Raw genomic sequence first — 19499 nt, 5'->3', positions numbered from 1 at the left:
CCGGTTAACACAGTGCCTATAGAACTTCACAGCACATAATGCAACAAAATGTTTCTGAAACTGCTGCTGAATTACTTTCAATACATGTTCCTGTCAAATTTGTTTTGTCTTGCGATTTTGCAAATGCATTTTGCATAGGAAAGCTTCATGGCAGCGATGGTGTGGGAGTGAGGCACCGTTCATCGCTTTCAAGCTGCAGAGGTTTGCGTTGCATGCACGGATTGGTTGCTATAAAGCCACGAGTTTTCACTTCGTGGGGGATTTACTTGTAGGTCAGAGCACTCGAACAAGCACCCTTTTTTTGTCCGCCACCATAGATGCCTTGCTAGCGAAAATGCTGTTCTGTCTGCAGATGAAGCCTCCACATGCCAACTGTGCAGTGGCAGGTACAGTGCACTAGAGCTTTACTCCGTTTCATACATCAGGTGCAAGTCTATCAAGACTAGAACACAAGAGTGCTAGTCTTGACAGACTTGCACTAGCGCTATACTCAGTTTCATGCATCAGGTGCAAGCCTGTCAAGACTAGCGCTCTTGTTTGAGCTGTTTACATCCGCAATCAAAAAGCATTGCACTCCTTGTGGTGAGCGAGAAACAGCAGATGCTTTGCCTGGAGGCTTATTACGCGATACATGTGTCGAGAGCTGGAATAAATGCGCTCTTATTGCTGACGACACAGTCACTTTCTCGTGCCTTTAGAGCACTTGGCCACAAAACACAGAGGAACGCGCCTCCCTTTATTTTTTCATGCGGACTTCTTCTATACCTTTCACAGCATTGCACCTGACGTATGAAACTAAATATAGGTGCATCACAAACAAAAAAGCAGCTTTGCCCTGGTCAACCCTCCACCTACCACTGTTGGCAGGTGGCCCTCAGTGTAGAGGGAAATGCAAGTGGGAGAAAGGGTGACAATCGACGATGGCAAAGTAGAGTTTGTGTCGCTAGCAAAAACGCCATCATGTGTCCTGGTGAATGGAAGGAGAATAAACCAGTCTCGCACAAGTGACCTGCGACCTGCATTTAATGCCACTGCATTAAATGCACTCCTGGCACACAAAAAAACAAAGCTTGTAGTCTTTTAATCTCTTTATTTGGCCTGCACAGGTGACTTTTTTTTTTTTCATGAAAGCAAGCACGTCTATTATCTGCCACGCTGGAGCCAGGAGCTCTTGCAGGCCTCCTGACACGAGAGCGAGTGAAGATTGTGGGCATGGTGCAGTGAACACAATTCACGACAGAGAGAACTGCAAGCTGTTCAGGTATTCAAAACGAGCGGTGCATGTACACGAGGCAACACAGAAGATGGAGAAAACAACACCCTTCCCTGATGATGAAAAGTTTAGATGGCAGTAATGCACCTCTCACACCACAGTGAGGACTGGTTCTAATGCCAGATTTCATTTCTTTACGTGCATGTCTGTGTGAGGTACGAGATTTCCTAGATGCACGAGAGGTTGGTTAAATGACGACTCTTGTGGTCTAGTTGACTGTAGTATTGCCTACTGCTGTGCGCAGCGATTTTGCAGAACGGTTGAAACAAATGAATCGATGGCAATGTGGAATAAATAGTACTGTGCTGACTTGGGCGTACTGCGAAAATGACGGGCATTACACTATAGGGCAGCATAAATGATGTCACAAAGCCTTCTCAGATTCCACTCATTTGACAGCAACTTTGAAACGTCTCAGCTACTGTGAAAAGCTACCGAGATGCACTCTTAGAACAGTGACTGCTGCCAAACAGCACTGAGGTTCGTTACAAATTGTAACTCGCAAAAACTGCTGCTTCTGAACAGCGGACCTTTTGCACGTGAGTGATTAAAGAAAGTGGAAGAACTCACTGTTCAAACCACATTCAACGTACATTTCATGAGATGAAAGTAGAACAATTCATGAGCCTGGTATAGAATGAACAGACTCGAAGAATGAGCTATACTGTCCAGCCTTGCTGAAGGCTCAACGCACGTCGGCGTGTAATTCTTTCTGCAGATTCTTTTCACAAGCAAACATGAACACTGCAGCACAGTGTAAAAATGTGCTGCCTTGAGAGTTCGAAAAAAGCGCCCCCCGCTAAGCTTGCCACCGGTGAATATGTTTTACCCTGACCCCAAAAGCTGTGCTACAAGGGAGTTTTTTACATGCATAAATGCTAATAAGAACGTTATGCATGCCATTTCATAAACAGCCATGTCTGCCCACAAGCACTAATTATGAGCTTTCATGTTCACAACCAAAACAATGAAAAAAAATTGTGTGCCTTAAGAATATTTTAAATATAAATATATACTAACATAAAAGACTAGCATTTGTGTCAAGCTGTGGTTTAGACAGGCCACTGACAAGCAAATCTGGCTTCACCACAGCATTCAGTGTATGACTTTCAGGCAGTGTTTAAGGCTTCCTATACTACTAGGATGCCATGCGAGATGCCAAGCATTGATTTGCCACAAAGGTCAAAATCGGATAGATAGCCGTGCAATCAATGAATTGAAGCATCAGTAGTTAGACACAGTATTACAGCCTACGCAGCCATTGATGTCAGTTTAAAGAAGCACTGAGGTACTAAGTCCAGAAACTGGAGATAAAAGTTTTCAAAGCATGCTCTTATTTTTATGCATATTTAAGACGTATCCTTGATAACAAAAGCATCTTAATGACAGAAACACACTAATGTGACTTGTGATGTCAACCATGACAGACTGGGAGAGTTCCGTGTAAAATTTACAATACAAGCTGTATACAAGCATGTATCATGAGCGTGGTTGTGTTTACACAGCCAATGGTGTGGCCAACTGGTTAATCCAGCAGGACCATAATGGCACACAAGATAGAACTGCGTCACATACAAACATCAATGGAGTCATCTGACAGTTTTCTCCATTTCGTGAGCAAACAAAGCCTCCCGAGCTTGACTGATGCACTATTAGTTTTTCACAGCTTATTCTGCAGTATACAGGAACTATTGAAATTCATTTCAATGTACCTTGAAGAGCCACTGCTGGCTTGTCGCGTTGTGTTACATCTTTATTCAATAAAGACATCTACGCATAGAGATTTCTCACTCCACATTTTGTTTGTAAATAAGGGTAGTAGCCCTTGAAGTGTAAATACTAAAAATCTGCCCTTTTGTTGAAGGCTCTAGATAATGGCACAACCATACCGGTATCTTTAACGTTGTTTAATGCTAAGCTGCAGCTAGCACTTGTGACTAAAAATGCTGGGTGCTCACACAAACTACATACACTTTTCACATTTTAGTTATCACCCCCGCCACCATACTACTGCAAAACGGCGACAAAACTGTTGAAAGCAATATCCTCAGGCTCCAAATCTCTAGCAGGTACAGGCAATTTTAAGCACGGTTTTTTAGTGACACTTGAAGTCTTGCGGCGGTATAAAAAGCAGGCAAAACTAACTGCTGAAGTACTACCTACCACATACATTCTCTCGCATCTGTAACTGAAATTCAAGTTTATCTTCCTACGCTACCCACTAGATGGCACAACTGTCAGTTTCTTGTCAAGAAACATTAAGACAGCAACATAAGACTGTGACATAAGTCGACAAAACCAAAGGAGGCCCATTGCAACTCGGCCCACAGAGTATTGTGAACAAATTCTGTGACCCGTCGCCTGCCCTTTTCGACAGAAAACCCGCTGAAAGTGACACTGCAACCACGAGTTCATTGGGGGGGGGGGGGGGGGGGGGGGGGCAGCTACAACACACACGTGCGTAGAAATCGGAGCGTGGGGAGGCCTCGGCAGCCAAGAAACACGGGGGTGACGCTACTGGAACTCCGAAGGGGCGTCAAGGACAATGTCGCCCTTGAAGCCATACTTCTGCAGTTTCTGTTCAACGATCAGAAAGTCATCCTCTGTATCAACTTCGTGGCACAGGTACTGTGGCAGTTCAACGTAGCCGCACCTGCAAGACAAAGAAACATGGATGCCAATTTGGCTTTGCATTTTACAGTGCGACTGCAGCAGTAGACTAGTGGTTTGAGCATCAACCTCGTACACAGGAGATGCGGGGGTTCGATCCTTAACACCATCAGGTACCCACTAATTTTCCACTGGGTACCAGCTTTCCCCAGACCTGGCGCTCAGCTTGTCTGGGGTAAAATACTTGGCAAAAATTAATCTTTCACCGCATCTCGTGCTGACCAAAAAGAATGTTAGCCATCGTGCTCTTCAGCCCAGCTACCTTTGAGCCATCGAAACCAAACCACCATCATTATTTTACAGCACTAGGGCCACGGTACTACCACAACAATGGCATAAGGCCCATGACATCAACAGTACTAATAGCTTATTTTACTACGTGTCTGAAATCGGCAGACCACCTCTGCAACAGCAAACACATGCTTTAGCTGACTATTCCTAAGGCAGGGCGTGCACTCACCTTCCTCCTTGAAGGAGGCCATCTTGGATGTACTCTGCTCGTGTGACGTAGAAGTGACCAGATTCAACAATCTCTCCTGCCCATTCCTGGCGGCACAGGCGTTGCGCAGGGTCAAAGTTGAGGGGTCGTGTCGTGCCATCTGGAAAAGCGCGAACGTCCATTAAGCCAAAGGTAGCTGCATAACATACCACACAGGATGATCCAAGGTTTAGTGTGGCTTAAGTCAGAAGGAGGCATTAAAGTTTCCTTTTCTCTCATCTCACATAGTTTCATGGATATTACATGCAACAGACTTAATAGGCACTGCCATGCTTGTCTGTAGCAGAGTACTTTCCACTAAGCATTTCTCATTCCTTGCCTCTTAGCCTGTGCTTACAGGGTTGAGGATAACTTGCAACAAAATTTTTATTCAAAGTGAAACATTTGTGAGCAGGCAGTGAAAATGTACTGCTACAGATGCAAATGAGGTTCGCATACCTTCTGAAAGCTCTGTCCACCGCCACTTGTAATCGCGAGTGACTGAGAAAACAGAGTCGTATTTGTCTGAAGTCACCAGGTTGACAGCTTCATCTAGGTACGATGGCACTAGACATGGAGAGGTACATTGGACTAAGGCAACCACATCAATACCTGCAAAGAAAAAAAATTCAAATATATGTCACTAAAAAATAATAGTCGCAATGCGATTCAAGAGAAATCTGCTTCACTAGTCTTGCGTATTTTCTGTGGGCAATAATATACACAGCCACGCAGGCGATCTGTTTCCATTCAACTTAGCAACAGCAAATGTCTGATTTTCAGTACCCACAATCACATAATAGATGCACCTCAATCGATGCGCCAAACTGAAGGACTCAAACCAACCTAAAGGCGCAGACAGTAAACAATTTTTTGATCCGACAAACGTCTATTTTCCCTGCAAGAACTGCCAGAAAATGAGATGAGGAATTGCTGAACTTTGGCTGGAAGCTGCAAAGTTGCGCCCCTTTCATGCCAAACATTTTGATCAGAAAGCTCTGGCTGCTGAGAACACACTGACATCAAGCTTTGTATCCAAGCTCCTTGCAGTAAGGTGTGCACAGTGCGCAAAACATTGTCACAAATCCGCAACAATGGGCGCGAAATAGTTATTATTATCTGTTCTGGATATGTGCGTGAACGGATCATGCAAGCAGAGACATTCATGCAGTACAGTAGTCTCACAATATATGCAAACTCGCCTACTTCGAATTTCCGGTTTATTCGAACTTACGATTTGGCCCCGCCAACGTAAAGTGCATTATGAACGCGCTCTGTAATTCTGGCAAATCGTTGGTCCCTTTTCGAGTTTGAATTATTTTGACGAAATCGAAACGACCGTGAGAAAGGTGGTATATGAACTTTAATCTTGAAACTATGAGAGCGGTTGATCAATGCAAATTTATTACGAGTAAATGCAATATTCCCGATCGCACCTTGAACTTCGCGGGTGAACTCATGCACGGCGAGCACCGCAGGCGAGTCGCTCTGTGCAAACTCCTCGGACCGCCGAACGACGCTGCAAGACTCTGTCGCAGCGATGTCCTCAATTTCTTGGTCGTCGGTTGACACCCAGATTTCGTCGAGCGCTGCACGCAGAGGGAAGAGATAATTAACAGTCATTAGCTAACAGTACGCACCACTGACAAGCGCGCGCGTACAAGACACAAAAAAGCGCGCGACACTTTTTTTGCATCGACTGGGGCCACTCGCTTCGTTAACTAACGGCAGGCCCAGCGTCTCTTTTTTTACCAGCCTTTCCGATCGTGTAAAAATAGCGACTCGTTAAACCGCGTGCCGTTGGCGCAAAAGAAAAAGAACCAGGCCGCTCGCGCGCCATGCCAGTAATGAAGTTTTGCGCAACGAAAGCGCGCACAGGCCTCTTAAATATATAGAAGCACCCTAGATCGCGCATAACCATAGAGCTCCAATGAACAGTTTAGAGAAGTACGCGCATTCTAAGCGATTTCTCCGCCCGACCCACTTTCAACCGCGCGGTATCTCTCTACTGATCGCGCTAAAGCTCCTCCATGAAGCCTCCGGCGGGCACCGCGCCAATATACACGGGAACAATTTTTTCTTCCCTCTATCGAAACAGGCCAGCAAAAGCAGACAGTTGAGAGATCGAAGCAACATTCTGGCCGGGAAAAGCGGCAGCTGCGAGCCCACGCGCGAGTAGGAGTCGTACGTACTCTTGCAGTGCTTCATCGGGCGTAGTACCCAGGACAACAAAGGCAGGCCGCAAACCAGCCGGGCGTTCTTCTTCTTCACGGCTTCGCTGCCGCCTCGCGCGAGCACCAGGCCGGCCACGCGCATTTTCTTCGCTGCTGTTCGGTCAGCCTCCATGGCGGCCGCATGCCCGGCCGTGTCACGATCGGCCGCTGATCAGCTGCGGCGGCGTCGGGCCGCCCACGGGTAAACAGGATATCGGCTTCCCTGCCATCACCCGCGGCTGCGGAGGATGCTACCGCGGCGGGGAGGAAGCGGGAGGCTGCGTCTGCCGGAAGTGAAAGCAGCCCCCCACTACCGCTGCTGCTGCTGCATCCCGGAAGTGAGGCGGGTCACGTGACGGGACGACGGTGCCTCGCCCTCCTCGAAATGAAGAAAGTGGGCGAGCACGGCTGCAGCAGCGCCCAAGCGTCGACGAAACCGGCCGCGAGAGGCGCGACGCTTCTTGAGAGACTAAAAACGCTTAGGCTGCACCATCCACAACGCGGCAGAAGTCTTAAAAGGTCTGTTTCGTAGCAATGCCGCGTCGATTGTGGTTCCAACTCCTCAATACCTTTCCTTTCTTAGCAGTATTCTGGTACTGCGAGTAATAATGCGTGTTTCTGCCTTCAATTGCTCGGTTAGCGACTGCAGCGCCGACTTTTATAATGATATTTAAGCGATGCGGTGCTGGGCTGAACTAGAACGAGGGCAGTAGGATCAGTGAGTGGTAGCGTCTTTACTTATAATTTCTGTAGTCTCTCTTTACGAGGGAGGAGGAGAGAGTCCGCTTTTTAAAAATGGCCGACCACTATCGTCGCAGACTTCTGGAGCTGCTCAAAGTTCCTGGGAACGGCGAATGTGCGGACTGCGGCAAAAAAGGCAAGTTTCATTTAGTGTACGCATGCTCTAGAGCGATCGCGCCGGTGGATTGCTTTGGTGGCGTCACATGAAAGTCGCGAATGAAAGTGTCCCAACTTGGCAACTGCCCGCAGTTTCGCGCGGTCGTTTCTAGCCGACGCTGACACTGCGCTCAGCCGACTTGCTTCTCATTCGGCTCCTGCCTCACGCCCACTCTAGCTGGGCGTTTTTCGGCGCACCTTTCACGCGTTCCTGTAGGCCTGGTAGGAGTTGTGGAATGGTGCCGCCTCGGAGACATTGTTGTCACTGTTCCGTCAGACCCCCACATAGCGTCATCACCCTTTGAGCTGATCGATTTCTCCAAAGGATGTTGAATCACCGCCCTGTGTCGTGTGACACGCCTGTGCGGCGTTTTTATTCCACCCTATTTTGCCGTCGGAAATAATGGAATTCTTCTTTGAAAAGCGAAGCTTTCCGTTTTAATTTTGACGTTGTAAACGCCTTGACATTCTTGTAGCGACATGTTTGTTCTTTGTATAACGACCTTTGATACGGAGAGCATGACCGTGTCGTTTCCTGTTTGTATTCTTCTACGTTGCACAAACTGAGAAAGGCTGACATAACGGCAGTTACAAATAGCGAATGCGCTTCAAGTCCGCTCAACACTGGCTTCACATCCGATCTGAAGTTCAAGTTTGTCTTTGTGTAAACCAGTGTTGTTTACAATGCGCTGTTTTGAACTTGGTGCAGATAGCGTTGCTTCCGAGAAATGCATGATCCAGAATAAAGAAATGAATGCTTTTTTTTCCTCATAATTTAACTAATCTCATAAAGCTGATTCGAAGTTCGTGTTTATTTAACTCTTTTTCGACTGTCTCCGCGGCAGTTTGAATGTGTAGTATTAATGACATAAGCTCTGTCCCTTGGAGTGTAGTAGCACAGGAGTGCGCAGCGCTATTTCTGGGGCACTTGCCTGTGACATTGAAAGATGATTGTCGCATTGTATTCAGAGGTAGCGTCTGCTATCTGTGCATTCAACTCGGAAAAAAAATGATAAAGCTTTCTGTGTGCAGTTACCTTCCTTATATATTGAAAGAGTTGGTGTTCTCATGTTGAATGGCTGATGGGAAAATTTCATTTTTATTTGTTTATTTATCTTGTACCCACAGGGTCAGTTTGGCATTGCAGTGTGGGAGGGGAGATAGTACAGGTAACTTCTTGTAAAGTGCAGATAAATGACAAAGGAAAAATAGAGCACAATCATTTAGAAAATAAAACAATCAAGACCATGAACATAGTGCACATGTAAAATGTATAGAAAACATACCAGACAGGACGACTATAAAGGCGCATTTCACACAAGGAGAAGTCGCAACAAAAAGAGAAACAGTGTAAAGTTAAGGACCACTATGACACCTTGTGAATCCTTCAAACATTGAGGCTGCATTTAGATAAGTTGGCAGCATTCAAAATTTGAGTCAAATGACACGACATGAAAGATGAATAGAATGCGCCATTCAATGAAATGGCTACAACAGATCGAGGCATTTGAATCCAGTCACTGCATTTATTGAAATGCAATATTAGGCACTTCAGCAGTGCCTAATATTGACACATTCAAGATTTGGAGTACTAGTCATTCTTATTGTTAATGAAATCTCTGAAAACTAAGCATTTTGACAGATTTGCCTGTCCAGTTGGGTTTAAAGACTTATAATTATCTCTGCTCATCTCCAACCAAAAACCATCACCCGAATCCTGAGAACAGGGGATCTCCAGGTTGTGCTTTGCCTGCCTGTTCCCAAAGGCCGGCCACGGAGAGAAAGAGCCCAAGGTATTATCTACAAAATTCCTTGCGCCGACTGCGACGCAAGCTACATGGGTGAAACCAAAAATCTCAAAGAAAGAATTCGGCAACATAAAAACGACGTCTGCAACTTCGCAAGAGAGCGCAATCCTGTAGCTGAACATTCCGAAGACTCAGACCGCAACTTCGATGAAACCGGCGTCCTTGGAACCAAAACAGATTACCAAAAAAGGATCCTATTTGAATCCTGGCACATCCAAACTTCCCGGAACAACATCAGCCGCACAAAACGAAACCTGCCCCCAGTACATGCCCACGGACTTCGCTCTGCAACTCAATGAAGAAAAGTCGCCATTGACCACCTCCCCACAGTGCGACAATATGACTCACAGCCTTAAACCCCCATGCCTTTCGCATCGCAGCTTTCGTTCTTTTGACCTCCTGCACCCCTCCATGCATACTAAAGGCGCTAGCTACTGACCCCAGTCACCACTGATGAAGGAGCCGAGCCGGCTTCAAAACGCTGGGTTTCAAATTAAAGTTTTTGGTTGCAGAAGTGTAGAGTTTATCATAATGGAATCTCTCATGAGAAAATTTGTGCTTCTACATGCGGCCAACTTCAAAAACTTGAACTTATAAGCTGATAGGCTTTGCGTATGTGTAGGCGTTTGATGCTTAATGATAAATACTTTTATGGTTTTTAAAACTTTATTGCTGATGGATACAAAAATAAAAGGATGATGTTTGGAATCTCCAGGCTCTGACCTTAACATAGCTCTTTCCTTGGCAGAGCAAATGTCACTCTGTGTTTTGTGAAATTTATCGGAATACAGCCATCCACCATAAATCACTATCTGTATGTAATGAAGTATTCCGCAATTGTGTTTGGTTTCCTGAATTCACGCTGTCAAAAAGAAAAAAAAATCTTTCAGATCTTCTTGTGCCTGCATTTCTTTTCTGCCACACGAACTTATGCCACCTTTTGTTTACCTCAGCTGCATATATATTTTTTATTAAGTAAATGTTAAATTATTTAGTTTCTACACAAATATTTTATACATTTTTTTCTGAATTAGTTTGGTATTCTGTTTTAGTCTCTCAGCACAATTTCTCTGTGCATAGAGGGTGGGGGTACTAATATTCTAATGAATTATTTTGAGCAGTCAGATTGTCACATCTGCTATTGCCTGTAAGTGGTTTGCTAAATCGGCCAAGCATCACTCAGTTGCATAGGACAAAATGCTTTTTACAGGGAGGTAAAAGCGCCGTTGGATGATAAGTTTGAGCTAATATGACATAAGTCTGTCACGTATACGGTGCTCATTACATTTCTGATTGCGAGCTGGAGATATTCAGGTGCTGTTTGACGATGTGTCTTTATGCTGTCTACAATCAAAAAAGTAATCTTGATTCCAAGCTCAAGATTACTGGCTCATTCATGTCACTTAGGCAGCTGTACTGTAAAAAAATGTGGAAAAACTTACCATATGCAAATCTTAGTATGCTACAAAGTTTCTGCCTGGGCTCTGCTATTTGTGTAGTTTTTATAGTTGGATGCAACTTAAAAAAACAGCAGTTATCATGTGGCTACTGCAGTCCGCGGCATGCTGTATTACTCCGCAGGCCAATCGCAGCGGTAAACTAAATCGGCCTTTTAATGTTTGACTGTACTAAACAAGCCAGGTATCAGAATCCTAGACCTTATAATTTGTTTCTCATGAGCTTCTTGTTTAGGTAATAAGAACAATATCAACATCAGACTACTTTTTTTGTCGTGGAGGAATTCTGTGCAGTGGTCCTGAATGTGGACGGAGTTTCACTGCAAACTTAAGTTGTGTCAGATTATAGTTTACTGCTGTTTGGTGCCAAAAGTGTAAACTTTTTCTGAAACTGAGCTAAATGTTGCATCAAGACATTGGGAAAGGCCCTGAGATGCTCTCTTTGTTCTTTCAGTGCTTATCTGTCCTTTGTGGCTTGTGCTACATCAGGGTGGCTTTCGTTGCACCACTGAAAATAAAATGCCGTAATTGGCCAGTTTTTGTGTGAGAAGAGCTTTCATCTGATACTGTACCGCTGAAAAAAAAAATGCAAATAAAAAGACGCCGTAGTAGTGACATTTTCACAGGCTAAGCATTGGGAGCATTGTGCCTAGTCCACTTTCTCGCTAACTGGCAGTATTGAGAGGAGTGGGAAAGCATCAGAAACAAAGGAGTTGTTGCTCAGTGGAAACGTAACATTGTTGTTCTCGGTATCGTGATCATCATATAAGAATAGGCAAAAGCACTTATGCTTTGTTTATTGTCAAGCTGAAGAATCAAACTGTGTGAAAAATACGGAGAAAGAAATAAAAAGACAAGTGCTCATCATATGATGGTTCAACACGCTTAACTTTTTACAGAACGAGAAGATACAACAGCACAAAGCGTTTCTCGTTCTGTAAAAAGTTAAGCGCGTAACCATCACGAACAACCTACTAGGCCCAATTCTCGCCATTTTTGCTCATGATATATTTTCTTTACCCACTCGAATGAAGTTGAGTTAAGCGTTCGGCTTGTCCCTGTCTTTCATATTCTACAATATGACCCTATACCAGCTCATTCAGCTGTTTCTACTGCCTTGGCTATTTTTGAGCACTATAAACGAACATTGATTGATTGATTATTACTGCATTTACTTGCATAACAAATGCATTCGCATATGAGTGCATATTTACATCAGTCATTAAAATTAGGAAACATTTTAATTGACCACGTAAATTTTACCGTACGTAATAGATGCGTTTCCAAATTAGCAATAGTATTTTTGATGAAAAAGTGCGTCCATTTTGCTACTAGGTAATATAGAATCATCACTATTGTTGCCACAGTCAGATGCTTCAACTAATGCTGGTTTTTGTTCTGGTGCGGCGATTCCAGATCCCGAATGGGCATCGTACAACCTTGGCGTGTTCCTCTGCACGGAATGCGCCGGGATCCACCGGAGCCTGGGCTCCCATGTGAGCAGAGTGCGCTCTCTGCGGCTTGACAAGTGGGATGATGCGCAGATCGACGAGTTGGCGGCCATCGGCAATGCCGTTGCCAAGGCCAAGTACGAGGCTCATGTCCCAGCCTGCTATCGCCGGCCACTTTCCGGCGACGTAACTGTCATCAAGGTAGCGGTTTCTTCTTTTGCTTGTTTACTTGCTGTCATGTTTGCAGTGCTGATGTAGCTTCTACCAAGTAAGGCATTGAGAAAAATTTGGCTAGTTAATGATGCACCTCCATAACATGCCTAGGTAAGAAAAAGGCCTGTTGTGTTCTTCGGCTTGCACAGTTTAAAAACACCTGCAGCGTCATCCGTAATGCCTCACCAACCTTCACGGTCTGCCTGTCTTTCTATGAGCACTTGAGTAGTCTCAATTGCTGCAGAGGTTATAGCATCTAGTATCTGGCGGTTTGTAGTTCCTAGATTGTAAAAGTGTCTACAATGTAGAAATGCGAATATACTGAATAATTTGGAACTAACATTACATTAATTTCTACACACTCGCAAAGCAGGTATCATGGTGTGCTGAGCAAATTAATATTAATGACTACATATGTCTGATCCCTTGTTGGTTTAGCAGTATGGCTATTGAAATTTATGTTGTTTCGCAGGTTTTGCAGTGAATCATCTTGCAACATGCCTTCTGCATGTATGTTAGTATGTACTGTGCATGTATTTTGAGAAATATGTTTGGAAAATGTGGCATGCATAAGGACATTAGTGACATGTTTACTGTATATGATACAGTGGGCATTACTGGATGAATAATAGCAATGGTTCACTTAACATGATCATTGTACCAGAGGCTTCAGCTAGATTTTTATTTAGCAAATACTGCCGGCCTGTGTTGCAGGCCTTAGGCAGGAGTGGGGTACAACAGACGTAAGGATTAAAACGAGAAGTACATTGCAACAGAAGTAGCAAGCGAACAGAGTCAAAACCAGAACATACAATAGAAAATCGATTACAAAGGCAGAGAACTGGTAATGACATCGAACAAAGGCATCGAACTTGGCCCAAAAGTGGGATACAGTTGAGCCCTATGCTTCATTCAGAGCTTTTAAAAATAAATTCATCGATTCGCAATTGACAACATCAGCAGGTAAAGCGTTCCACTTAGCGATGGTACGGGGAAAGAACGAGCATTTAAGAACATCAGTTTTACATGAAAACTGGGCAACTTTTTTAGAATGATAGGATCGTATAGGGCGGCGAGATGCGTGCTCAGCTAAAATTGCTTCTTCTATTTTTATTTCAGCGTCATAAGTAGAATAACAAATTTTTCCTGATGACGACGCGTGGCCAGCTGTTCCAAGTCCTGCGGTTTATAGTAGGGCTCTTGGGGAAAATATTCCAACTGTAACAATTTAAAATAAACCTGGCCGCTTTGCGTTGGACATTTTCTATTTTAAGTTTGTTAGTTTTGGTCCAGGGCTGGGCATTGGCGGGAGGCAAGGTGATGTAATGAAGGATTGTTCAAAAAGCATTAAAAGGCATAGTACAAATTCCTACGAGGCTGAGAGAATCCTGTGTGAGGCCCATGTCAGGACTGCACTCTGGTTCATTGCACCTTTCCGGTGGGACTTGCTGGAGCTAAACTTACACCAAGTTGCTGTTCTGGCCTTGAGAGGGTGCCAGGTGGTGGGTTTGCGAAACTTCGCTTCAAATCCCTTCTTTTTCTTGTGGCCATTTTGCAGAGGGTAACATATGGTGGCTCCACCTATGAGTTGGGCAGTCAGCTATTGGTGGTGCCCTGCAACTTTTAATTCTCTACTATGTTCATGTCTTGAGCAGTGTTGAGCAGTTCTTCTGAACACCTCAGGGTGCGTGACAGCCGCATAATCCCAGAGTGTTGGCCCAGTCAGACCACCGCCAGATTTCAATGCACGGACTCTGTAGGGAGTTTCACAGCTTACAACTGGTATGATTAAAGAGGTCCTGTCGCAGCGGAAGTCCATCTTGTTTAAAGACTACTACTGAAGAACTGAATTGGCGTCAAGTTCAGTGGTAATCAAAGCTGCCTGTGTAAAACAAGTTTTACTACGTTTGTGGTGGGTACTTCCTAACTATGTGTGCTAAGTTTCTTCAGCAGCACATAGCAACGTAAGATCGAAACAGAGAAGCACGACAACTCACAAGCAGTACCAACAAGTGCTGCAATACCGACTAGCCCAGCAGCCTGTCCGATTCAGGTATGCCAAGTGTGTTGCTTCGATGATCGTGCAGGAACAGTGGGTGAGAGCAAAGTACGAGCGCGAGGAGTTTGTGCACCAGGACCGCCAGATCTACCAGGAAGGCCAGATGGAAGGCTGGCTGAACAAACAGGGCAAGGAGGATGGACGCTTCCACCCCCGCCGGTTCGTGCTCAGTAATGGAGTGCTGGAGTACTACGTCAAGGAGGTGAGTGCTGATTTGCGGAGACCTCGCAGCACTGAACACAGCTTTATAAGGACTCTTAGGACACCTGCGGTGGATTTTTGTTTTTAATGCAGTAGTCGTGCCTGCCTTGATTCATTTGGAATTTGTTCAGCAGCAGAAGGTGCTTTATTCATGAGAAATTTGAGATTAAGATTGAAATATTTTTCCCACTTCTTTGATTCAGCTTGTGGCAATGTCAAGTGTGAAAAGTTTGCTTTGTTGTGTTTTCCATGTTTATCTTCTGTTTTTTTGTTCCTCGTGCGATAAAAGTGCACAAGTAGTTGTGAAACAAAAGTTATCGCAATATTCAGTATATAGTCTCATTCTGTGATCCACACTACAAAAAAAAAAATCCCCTTTGACATCACTGCAGTTTACTTGTGGAAGTGTGTGCGGTTTTTATGACTGTCTTTTATTTTTCACTCTTTTCTACCTTATAGCTTGAGTGAAATCGGCCCCTTTGCGATTATAAAGTAGCAATCTATTCGTCTGAGCCACCTTCAATCTGCCCCCAATGTTTCTTTAAGCGCTCAACTGCCATGTTTCTGTAATATGAGTGCAACTAGTCCTTAGAAGTAGGTTTAAAGGAATGTCAGGTGCTGATGACATGATGTTGATAGCTCAGTCCCCAAATTTCTTTGATGCAAATAAAAGTGTAACTAACTCGCAGATATGGGCTTTAGCGCTATACTGTGGTAATGGACTATTGACAGTTTAGTTTCAAGATTTATTTCATGCCAGTGAAGCCCAAGTAGGTTTTAAACAGACACTGAAAAGCATTTGAACAAAGTTTCAAAATGTATGCACTATGAAAGGCCATTTCTTGCGGAAACGCCTATTGTCAGAATTTTTTTTTATATATCTCATTGACACGGAATATCAGCAATCAAAGGTTACCCCTTAGTGCCTCCAAGATTCTGCTCTTACCATTCCATTAAAACCAGACTCTGCACAGTGTCTCCAGAGCATCCAGGAGCTCGTAGTGGTCTGCCCAGGGGCTGCATTTTCTGTACCACTTCTTTCCCAGTTGTCACTTCTTTTCGGTGACAAAGAGCAGATACATTGAACTACCAGCTGCCATTTGTCTGCTGTGACAGGGTATTTGTAAATTGATGCCAAAAATACTTACGAAATAAAAGACAGCTTTCAGAGTAGGCTTGTAAGTCTTTCACTGCCTGTAGAGCAGCTGTATTTAGCTGAGATGTGTCAGAGCATGTGTTGTAACTGAAGAAGGGCTTTCCTTTTCAAAACGCATCTAGTGGTCCTCAATAAAGGCTGCTTTTAGCGACTTCTCCCCCCCTCTGAAATCGTCCTTTGTATTTTTTCATGTTTGTAATGGTTGATAAGTATTCTTGTAGCCAGGGATGAACCGCCACAACTTTCGTATTAACCTTGGGCTTTTTTTTTTCCATTTAGAAAATTAGAAATGTAATAAATGTTCTCATCTGCTGCTGAGAGCAGATACAGCTTGTCTAGGCAATTTTTGAGCCATGTTTGTTTGTGAGCAACTGCCTGGAAAAGCTGTCAAAGCATCTCTACATGAAAATGAAACATCAGCATCGAAAAATAAGGTGCTAACATAGCCCAAGATATTGCTAGATGCACAAGGAACAAATGCTGGCATGTAATTCTCTCAGTACAGATAGCGCAATACATGTACAAGTAAGGCACATTGCTGTTTTGAGCAGACCTTTAAAACATTGTTAAGCACATCTAATACTTGTGCATTCAATAACAATGCTAAATCTCACCTCCTTGACATTCTAGGCAGATGAGGCCTTTTGCAAAAAGTTTTTTCATGATGTAAAATTGCTAGACTACCCTCCTTATGGTGAATTTTGATGGTTGATGATTTTGACGGCTTTATCTCCAAATTTCTTTTGACTGAAGTCCATGGGATGTCTGAAAAGGTGGCTTTCTGTTCTAACATGAAATATAGAGAGCCCTGCTAACAAGTTTTCAGAGCATTGATGTGTTGCAAGCAGATTGAAAATGGATTTTATTGTAATGGGAAGAGAAGCAGCAAAGGAAAAAAAAAAAAAGCTTTGTCATTGAACCTTTCATATTTCAGACCTGAGTGACAAGCATTTAATGTGTATGAAAATAAGCAGCTTTTTTTTCTGTAAATGCTGTAGTTCGAAGGTTCTCAGTCCCTTTAAACAGGTGTGAAAAAAAATGAAAATAAAAATTGGTTTTTGAGGAAAGGAAATGGGATAGTAACTGTCTCACATATATCAGTGGGCACCTGAACTGAACAGCCCTAAGGAAGGAATGAAGGAGGACACAGTGAGAGAAGAAAGGGAGATAGGGGTGCTGTAATGGAAGTGGAACCAAGAGGCGCTGGACAACAACCATGTAGTACTGACTTCTGTCCTTTCTCTGCTTATCTTGCATGCAGTTAATAGTAACTGCCTCTGTAGTGAAACAGTTTGCAATAGGCAGACAACTCTGCATTATTAGCTTCAAAACAAAGTCTGCGCTCGTTTGAGGCATGCATGGACTTAAGTGCTCAAGAGCTCAAAAAGCACTCCAAGGTACCCAAGGGACTTGTAGACGACAGTTTGAGAGCCCCTGATCTGCTGGTGTCCGCTCGTGCAGAGTGATGCGGTGCTGCTCATGAACTGGTTGTGTTTGCTTATTTTCAGTCTCACAAGGAGCCCAAGGCATCAATTCCGGTGTCCGAAATCAACGCCGTCTTCTGCCCTGACAAGATCGGCAACAAGCACGGCCTTCAGTTGAGCTACGTCAAGGACGGCTCGACACGAAATATTTTCGTCTACAGTGAAGATGGCAAGGTGACATTTCCATCTCCATTTCCTTAGCGGCTTTTCTAAGGTTCTGCTGCATGTGAAGATCAGTCAAGAACTTTTTACACTACCTCTAAGTTTTTTATAGCTGACGTAAAAAGCGTTTCTAACTGTTGCAGGTCTGGTTAAGTGCTTAGTGTCCGTCTTTCTTTTTGGTAGCTTTGTTGAAACACCCAAATAAATTTTGATTGGATTGAGACTATATGCTGCACAACACTGTACAACACTGTACAGAGCTTTCATTTGCTTCTAAAATACAAAATGAAGATTGCTTAGGTCAAAAATACACGTCGCATTTCTTTTTTTTTGTTGTTGTTATTTGATTGCAAGGTTTGGCTTTGGGAGGCTGCTAGCTACAGTAAAGGCTCGTTACTTCGAGCTCGACGGGCACTGGAAAATTGTTCGAATTAAGCAAAGTTCGAATTATCGAATAGGCGCTAGGATGAGTGGTCATAGTGCCCCGCCGTGCTTGCAGAACCCGAAGCAATCACATCTAGACTCGTTATCGCGAGCTAGTTGCTACTAAGCGTTTGTGGCGGGCATATTTTGAGAATTTAATTCATCCAGTCCTAATGGCAAATGAAATAAACTGTGATATCAGCCAGTTATGCGTCAGAAACAAGTACTGGAATGCATTCGTGTGAGCAGCGAGATTTAGTGCTGGAATATATGACAATATTTATGCTGCTCCAAAACATGTTTATTTACGGGGAAGAGTTGTCAAAATTAAAAGTAATCGTTTCTTTTCTTTTGCCGAGACTCCATCAGCATCATGAAGCATCAGCGGCGCGGGCGAGTGCTCCGGCAGTGAAAACATGCTACGCATGCACCGGAACGCGGGCTCCGCGATTCTCGTGAACTCGGCTTTTTTTCTTTTCGATTGTTTTACATCTCTGGTAAATTTGGAGCGTGTTTACGCGCTATGGGTCAACTTCTATATACGAGGAGTGGTGTAAGCCAGCGGCTCCTAGTTCGAATTAACCATAGCGGATGCCGACTTGTTCGAATTATCGAGAGTTTTCCCCCATTGAAATACACAGGGCTGTGCCAGGACCTGGGAATCAGTTCTAATTAACAAAGTTCGAATTAACGAGCTTTTACTGTATGTGAAAAAGGGGAGTGGTCACGTAACCACTTTGGATTTTTGAATATGTGAAACTTAGTTAAAGTTGGCTGAATGGTGGAAGAAGAACTTTACATTATATCCTCAGTGTGCATTGTATTTTCTTAAAAGCGTAGACTTTCACGATATTGACATTTTACGCCACCATAACCTTGGTAACAAAAGCAGGGACCAGGTTTCTGCGGCACACCTACCAACGCATTCAAAGTTTGACAAAACTAGCACATAATGTCCCTCAGTACATTAACTATTTAAATGAATTGCACGGGTTTGATGAAGGATGATGGAACAATGCAGCATTAACTATCTCTTCTTCACCCTGCAGTGGAGCAAGAGGTCTAGGTTGTTTTTTTCTTTTTTTAAAAAAATAATATCCAAAGTTGTGAATGGCTGAATTTCACAGTCTTCTCACCTGTGCATACAGCACATGATACTCAGCCACGGATTGTGAATAAGTGGCGTTTTGCTTAGTATACCAAGAACTGGTGGCAGGTAACATGCGTCTTTCTCGTTTTCCTCGGCATTACTAGAAAATTGTAGCACAGCTGTAGACTAGAACGTGAATATGAACGGCCTCCACCGGCCAACAGTATTGGAAAATAAAAAATAAAAAGGAAGCCATCAGTCATTGAAACCAAGGAAAGTTCAGGAGAAGACATTCTTTGTTTTTCAAATCTGCGAATTTGAAATCCTCGTATGAAATCTTCCTCTCACTCCAGTTATGTGAATGAACACTGCATCACAAACATCCGAAACAAAAATTAATGCTTGGCGAAAAAAAAATGCTAAGATTGTCTTGATCTGTAGCACGCCAGTAGGAACCGGCCTTC

At 43.8% G+C, this 19499-nt stretch overlaps 2 protein-coding genes across 3 annotated transcripts in view; one reads left to right on the top strand and one right to left on the bottom strand.

Annotated features, from left to right (window-relative positions):
- Window positions 1–3456: 3456 nt before the first annotated feature.
- Window positions 3457–6968, bottom strand: Csas (CMP-sialic acid synthase). The gene is made up of 5 exons (XM_077634031.1): window positions 6614–6968; window positions 5858–6010; window positions 4881–5033; window positions 4404–4542; window positions 3457–3926 (listed from the first exon to the last, which is right to left on the bottom strand). Exons 1-5 carry the CDS (start codon window positions 6765–6767, stop codon window positions 3788–3790), a joined length of 738 nt encoding a protein of 245 aa, XP_077490157.1. The 5' UTR covers window positions 6768–6968; the 3' UTR covers window positions 3457–3787.
- LOC144101031 (arf-GAP with dual PH domain-containing protein 1-like) overlaps window positions 6915–19499 on the top strand; it is a 28357-nt gene continuing 15772 nt past the window's right edge. The window contains exons 1-5 of one of the 2 annotated variants that reach the window (XM_077634029.1): window positions 6915–7153; window positions 7453–7511; window positions 12213–12448; window positions 14548–14721; window positions 17385–17534. In XM_077634029.1, coding sequence (XP_077490155.1) covers window positions 7020–7153; window positions 7453–7511; window positions 12213–12448; window positions 14548–14721; window positions 17385–17534 — 753 coding nt within the window. In that variant the 5' untranslated portion in view covers window positions 6915–7019. Of the gene's footprint in view, window positions 7154–7390; window positions 7512–12212; window positions 12449–14547; window positions 14722–17384; window positions 17535–19499 lie in introns of those variants that run through there. The other variant, XM_077634030.1, reaches the window with a different exon arrangement.

This window comes from Amblyomma americanum, chromosome 8 (genome assembly GCF_052857255.1).
Source record: "Amblyomma americanum isolate KBUSLIRL-KWMA chromosome 8, ASM5285725v1, whole genome shotgun sequence".
NCBI lineage: Eukaryota > Metazoa > Arthropoda > Arachnida > Ixodida > Ixodidae > Amblyomma > Amblyomma americanum.
Note: the sequence above shows the minus strand (reverse complement) of the source record. Positions and strands in the feature narration are given on the sequence as shown.

Coding starts and splice junctions, on each gene's coding strand:
- Csas (XM_077634031.1), bottom strand. CDS start 6,767: ATGGAGGCTGACCGAACAGCAGCGAAGAAAATGCGCGTGGCCGGCCTG. Junction 4,543..4,880: donor GTGGACAGAGCTTTCAGAAG/GTATGCGAACCT, acceptor GCGCTTTTCCAG/ATGGCACGACACGACCCCTC. Junction 3,927..4,403: donor GGCCTCCTTCAAGGAGGAAG/GTGAGTGCACGC, acceptor TTTGTCTTGCAG/GTGCGGCTACGTTGAACTGC.